This window comes from Babylonia areolata, chromosome 24 (assembly GCF_041734735.1).
Source record: "Babylonia areolata isolate BAREFJ2019XMU chromosome 24, ASM4173473v1, whole genome shotgun sequence".
NCBI lineage: Eukaryota > Metazoa > Mollusca > Gastropoda > Neogastropoda > Buccinidae > Babylonia > Babylonia areolata.
The window spans coordinates 8,786,963-8,794,110 of NC_134899.1; the positions used below are offsets into that span (position 1 = coordinate 8,786,963).

Genomic DNA, 7,148 nt, shown 5'->3' on the forward strand with positions numbered 1-7,148 from the left:
AAAAAGAAAAGATCTGAGCACATCACTCCTCTTTTGCAACGTCTCCATTGGCTCCCTGTCTCACACAGAATAAATTACAAGATCAGCACTCTATGTTATAAATGTATTCACAAATCTGCCCCTTCCTATCTTTATGGCTGCCTTCACCTCCACACTCCATCTCGCTGTCTACGATCGGCTTCGGATCCACTATGTTTACGCATACCCAGATTCAAACACTCCACTGTTGGACGCCGTTCTTTCTATCTCTGGACCTTGCATTTGGAATGAACTTCCTCTTTCGCTTCGTCAGGTCTCCACACTCAGCTCTTTCAAGTCTAGCCTTAAAACCCACCTCTTCACAAGATAGCCTCCCTCCCCTGCCTCTTCCTTGTCTTCAGTTTTTTTTGTTTTAGAGTTCTGCATGCGTGTGAATGACTGGTGTGAAAGAGCTTTGACTTGTCACAAGATTCAGCGCTATATAAATACTATTGTTATTATTATTATTATTATTATTATGTTGTTGTTGTTGTTGTTGTTGTCTTTTAAAATTAATGCGATTCGAATGTCCACATTTTGCTTCATGTTCTTGAAGTCAAACATGTTTGAATTCTTTTTCTCTGAATTTCCGATGAAAAACGTACGTTCTACATCTCCCAAAGCTCGCAAGACAGAACACAGTTTTTGGTTCCAGCCTACTGTTTCTAAAAGTAGACTTTCATGTCGTAGTTATGAGGAAACACGTGTGTATGCTGCTTATATTTTTTTTAAAGAGCGCATGTGTGCGCGCGCGCGAGCTTGTGTGTGTGTGTGTGTGTGTGTGTGTGTGTGTGTGTGTGTGTGTGCTTGACTGAATCATTCAAACACATACTATCTGTGACTTTACTCCTCCATCACAAACATGGACAGACACACACACACACACACACACACACACACACACACACACACACACACACATTCTCCCATGAAAACGGGTGCGAAAGGACACAAAGTACGTTGATGGCAACTTACAACAGTTTTATTATGGGGGTTTGAACAAGAAGCAGTTCATCACATGTACACCCAAACAATCACAATAGTACGTATCAGCTGGAGACAAACCTTTCCATTCAACTGGCTTTACAACACGACTTCAGGGAACCGGTCGGTTCATATTGACATGTCGGACCACATCAAAACAGAATCAAAATGCAAACAAAACATATTAAGTGGTTTAAGCATTATACAAAACAGAAAATATCTCTGAAAGACTTTAAATTTCAACCAACAGAACAAATCAATACTCAGATGAAACAATACATGGACCACATCAAAATGGAATCAAAATGCAAAACAACAACAAACAAACCAACCAAAATATCAATAACAACAACAACACAAAACAACAAACATAAGTGGTAATGCATTAAACAAAATAGAAAATATCTCTGAACGACTTTAAAAATCAGCTGACAGACCAAATCAATATTTGTTGAACACAATATTGCACTACGCATGCTAGAAAAAAAAGAAAAGGAAAAAAAAGCGGCTCAAAAACAACAACAACAAACCACACACAGTGAAACAAAAAGACGCAGAAAACAGTCGAGCAAAACAATTGCCCGATAAGGTGAATATAATTCATTTCACGGAATCACAAAATCGAAATTAACGGTTCACCCGACCTGATGCCCTGAATACTGAGTTATCCGTAACACCCGGTTGCTTCCCTTGGACTGAATACAGCTATTTCCATTCTGTTGTGGGGACGCCCAGTTTCGCTTTCTCAATCAGCAGTCCTCTCAGCCGATGCTTGTAGCTTGTTGGCTCTAGTCCCTATATTGCTTGCCAGATTTTTGATGGGGAATAAACGTGTTTTGATGACGTTGTGCGCATCTTGTGTACAACGCGTGGCTTCAGTTGTTGTGGGACTGGTCCACAGAAACTGCAGTGCAGATGCACTGATGGAGTACGAAGTGTTTAAAGCCAGTGGAGGAATTGTATAAAATATGTATAAAGTAAAATGTAAAAGAGAAACATAAATCAAAAGTAAGCAAACGATCAATGCCAACCAAACGACGACGACCTGAGCCAAATGAACATGAAGCACCAGACATGGTCCTCACCACTCAACGCACGCCGTCCACTCTGTTAGAACCGGGATCTGGAACGGCGGAATTCTGAAACACGAAACACCGTCACAGTTCACTCAGCAAATCAACATTTTGTTTTATCTGTTCAATTGTTATTGTAAGTAAGTGATCTGTTCAAACACTTTTCATTAAATGATTAGATATCAGTAAACATTCCTATATAAAAAACAACAACAATAAAACAAAAAAACAAAAACAAAAACAAAACACAAAATAACAACAACAAATAATCATAGTCCCACAAATCGAAAAATCCGCACAACACGTGCAGGAGCGGCGCTGTGAAGTTTAACGGTCGATGAACTTAAGACCGCGAGGCAATTACATCTTTAGTTTGACAGTCGTTCGTGAACATTGTGCACTTATTAAGGATGAACCACAAAGCATTCTGCGGATAATCTGTTGTACTGTATTGTATTGTATTGTATTGTATTGTATTGTATTGTACTGCATTGTATTTATTGTATTGCACTGTATTTATTTATTTTTTTGTCACAACATATTTGCCAGTGTGAAAATCAGGCTGCTCTCCTTGGGATCTCGATTTATCTTCTCATCCAAATGACTAGCGTCCAGACAACTACTCAAAGTCTGGTGGAGGTCCTGCGAGTCTTGGAATCGATCCCGTCCTCTCGGATTCTCTCGCTTTCTAGGCAGACACGTTACCACCAGGCTACAAATCCATATATTAAAGTAATGAATTGATAAATGCTCCAACCATGGGTCCACTGCTTATATGGTGTCATGCAACATATTCGGGACACAATCCCCAGACCCTAAACCACTGTGTGTGCAGATTTTACCTGCGAAGCGTTCTCGTCCTCTGCTGAAGGCACAGCCCTCATAGATGGGCTGGGCAGAGCAGAAGTTCTTCTTCCCCAGGCTGTACTTCACGGCCTGTTCCTGGTCTGTACACACACACACACACACACACACACACACACACACACACACACACACACACACACACACACACACACACACATTGTTTGATGGAACAAGAAAACGGTGCAAAAGGGAACATAGCACATCTAGTATCAGAGAAAAACGAGCCAAAACAAATAAAAAAAACAACACAAAACAAAACAAAACACACACACACACACACACACACACACACACAAGCACCCACACACGTACACCCACTCAGCCACCCACACCCACACACATATGAGCACTCAGAAACCAGTTACAGCAGTCACCCACGACACAAGACGACAGGTGACTGAAGTACCCACCATTCTCATAGTAGTCATAGATACGGATGACGCCAGCTTCAGTGTTGACAGGTATGCCGTTGGAGATCACCATGGGTAAGACGACACGGACTCCTTTTCCGTCAATCTGGAGCAGATTCATACACGTTTGTCACATACACTTTTGTATACAGACTCAGTACGTCCTACCCTCGTTCTACATCCGGTCTTCAATAAAAGAAGCAAGTTGTATACGTAAATAAAAGGGGAACATTAAAACACATTGTATTGTATAATAGTATCCTGTTGTATTCTATTGCATTGAATTGCATTGTATTGTATCTTCTGTTGAACATTTTTGTCAAAGCAAATTTCTGTCTGAGTGAAATTCGGGCTGCTCTCATCAGGGAGAGAGCGTCTCCACAGTGCCAAGGAATGGGGTTTTACGGCTTGTTGGCCTTTAGACCTTAAGATCAGTTTGATACAGACAGAAGTCCGGCGATAGTCGGTTTTAATCCCATTTCTCAGCGGAACTCCAGTGTTGCCAAGGCGTTGGTTGAGCGCATTGTCACTTAGCTCCATATTGTGCCCCCCTCCCCCTTACCAGGTCGAAGTAGAGAACGTAGTGACGATCTCTGAGCTATGTGTTTAATAATAATAATAATGGTATTTATATAGCGCTGAATCTTGTGCATGGACAAATCTAAGCGCTTTCGTACCAGTCATTGTCACGCACGCATAACTCTAAAATTGGAGAAACTGAAGACAAGAAAGAGGCAGGGAAGGGAGGCTATTTTGGGAAGAGGTGGGTTTTAAGGCCAGACCTGAAAGAACTGAGTGTGGAGACTTGACGAAGCGAAAGAGGAAGTTCATTCCAATTGCAAGGTCCAGAGACAGAAAGAACGGCGGCCAACAGTCGAGAGTTTGAATCTGGGTATGCTTAAATGGAGTGGATCCGAAGCTGATCGTAGTGAGCGTTGTTTTGCACCCCCGCCCTCCCAACTCCACCCTATTTATCTGGCAGATAATGTTGTGACCGTCTCTGAGCTATGTGTTTTGCCCCCCTCCCCAAGCACCCCCCTCCCTAAACTCTACGCTATTTACCTTGTCGGTGGAAGATACACAGACGATCTATCAGCTATGTGTTTTGCACACACACCCCCACGCTCCCACTAACCCCCACCCTATTCACCTGGTCGAAGTAGAGGATATAGTGACGGCCTTTGAGCTATGTGTTTCCCACCCCCACACCCTAAGTACCTGGTCGAAGTAGAGGATATAGTGACGGCCTTTGAGCTATGTGTTTCCCACCCCACACCCTATGTACCTGGTCGAAGTAGAGGATGTAGTGACGGCCTTTGAGCTATGTGTTTCCCACCCCCACACCCTATGTACCTGGTCGAAGTAGAGGATATAGTGACGGCCTTTGAGCGATGTTTCTCCCACCCCACACCCTAAGTACCTGGTCGAAGTAGAGGATGTAGTGACGGCCTTTGAACTCCGTGTTGGTGGCTGTGGCGGTGTGGAACAGCGCACTGTCCTCATCCACGTGATAGCCAGTCAGCAGTCCCACATCTATCACCGTCATGCTGCCTTCCTGCCCGTCCACACGTTTCCCCTCCACCTCCAGAACGAAGCGACTGTCATCCACGGGCCGCACGTGCCAAGTCAGCACGAAGGGGAACTGGTTGGTATCGGCGAGAACGTTGTAGTTCAGGGTCACCTTCAGAGTGGAGGAAGGAAGGAAAAGCAGATAAGACACGCGGTCAGAACTGGGCCAGATACGGTTTGAGGTGTTAAGGGAAAAAAAAAAGAAAGATTTCTCAATCACATGTTGTGTGCTTAATTAAAAAACAACAAAACAATAAACGATGAGCGTATGTGTGTGTATCAATGATATAGAGTAGATAATAAAATGATTTAATCAGTTTACCAGGACATTGTTCGATAAGTTGATAATCAAAATAACAGGTTTTAGCATCTACTTTTTTTTTTTTTTTTTTTGCCTCCCAAACCAATGGTCTGTCATGAACCGTCCTCACTATTATCCAAGTGAGATCACTTGAGATTCACTGTCTTTGGTTTCACATCTCAAAATATTCACAAGTTTACAAAAGTAAGTCAAACCTCGTAATCATCTTTTGAAAGAAGCAAAAACGCCTAAAGCAATTTTTCGATCTTGGTCAGAATCATCAGTAATCCGATTAATTGCAAGACCGCTTCACGCACATGCACTCGTATAAACACACACACACACACACACACACACACACACACACACACACACACACACACACACATACACACACACATACACACAGATGGAACACACAGACACACACATGTCCAGGCACGTACACACACACACACACACACACAACACACACACACACAGATGGAACACACACACACACACATGTGCAGGCACGTACACACACACACACACACACACACACACACACACACACACACACACACACAGCTGAAGCTATCGGAATCGGAACAAACGAACAACCAGTCAACAGGTCAACAGCCACCCTCACCACCCCCACCACCCCCACACCCCCACCTCTGCCACAGCATTGCCACTGGCGGTGTCAGCATGGGGAGTCCTGGCCTGAATGGTCAGAGATGGTGGTATCTCGTTGTTCTGCGAAAACAACAGTCATAAATCAGTGAACACATACAAAGCAATGGAAACATCACACACACACACACACACACACACACACACACAAGAATATATTTTCCATCCTCCACTCGACTTGTCGGCCTGAAACCCACATTGTAATGTACCCTTTGTCACTACTGATTTTTCTGTGTGAAAAACGGGCTGCTCTCCCAAGAGAGAACATATCGTTACAGTGCAGAACCAAGGCTGGTCTATCCAGGGAGATCGTGTAGCTACAGTGCAGCACCAGGTCTGCTCTCCCCAGGGAGAGCTTGTCGCTACAGTGCAGCACCAGGGCTGCTCTCCCCAGGGAGAGCGTGTAGCTACAGTGCAGCACGGGGTCTGCTCTCCCCAGGGAGAGCGTGTAGCTACAGTGCAGCACCAGGGCTGCTCTCCCCAGGGAGAGCGTGTAGCTACAGTGCAGCACGGGGTCTGCTCTCCCCAGGGAGAGCGTGTAGCTACAGTGCAGCACCAGGGCTGCTCTCCCCAGGGAGAGCTTGTCGCTACAGTGCAGCACCAATCTGCCTGCAAGCGTTGGCCTTTTTTTGTGTGTTTTTTTTTTCTCCTATCAAAGTGGATCTTCTGTTGTTGTTTTTATATACAGAATTTAGCCATTGAGAATACTTTTGTTGCTGCGAGTTCCTTTACGTGCGCGCAACACACGCTACACACGGGACCTAGGTTTACCGTATCATGCAACTGTCGACAGACAAGCGTACAGTCCACCATCAAAAGCCTTGTGGAGGGGGAAGGATGTACTGACGAGTGTGGAAGATGATCCCGCACCCTCTGGTTCTCTAGTATCAGTTTCAGTTTCAGTAGGTCAAGGAGGCGTCACTGCGTTCGGACAAATCCATATACGCTACACCACATCTGCCAAGCAGATGCCTGACCAGCAGCGTAACCCAACGCGCTTAGTCAGGCCTTGAGGAAAAAAAAAGCAAAAAAAAGCGTACATACATAAATAAATAAATAATAATTATGATGAAAAAAAAAAGGAAAAAAAGGTAGTAGTAATGAAAATAATGATAAAATAATCATAATAATAAATAAATAATTAAATAAATAAGACAACAATGATTGATATAAATAAACTGAGACCAAATCACTCTCACCCACATGATAACAGATTGCCAAACGCGTTTCATAGATTGAAGCAAGCAAATA

The 7,148-nt window shown here is 43.8% G+C and overlaps 1 protein-coding gene across 1 annotated transcript in view; it reads right to left on the reverse strand.

The window, feature by feature from the left end:
* Window positions 1-984: 984 nt before the first annotated feature.
* Window positions 985-7,148, reverse strand: part of LOC143298680 (CD109 antigen-like) — a 58,591-nt gene continuing 52,427 nt past the window's right edge. Inside the window, 5 exon segments of the mRNA XM_076611565.1 lie at window positions 985-2,141; window positions 2,918-3,022; window positions 3,353-3,458; window positions 4,773-5,033; window positions 5,880-5,960. Of these exon segments, the coding sequence (XP_076467680.1) occupies window positions 2,113-2,141; window positions 2,918-3,022; window positions 3,353-3,458; window positions 4,773-5,033; window positions 5,880-5,960 (582 nt within the window). The 3' untranslated portion in view covers window positions 985-2,112.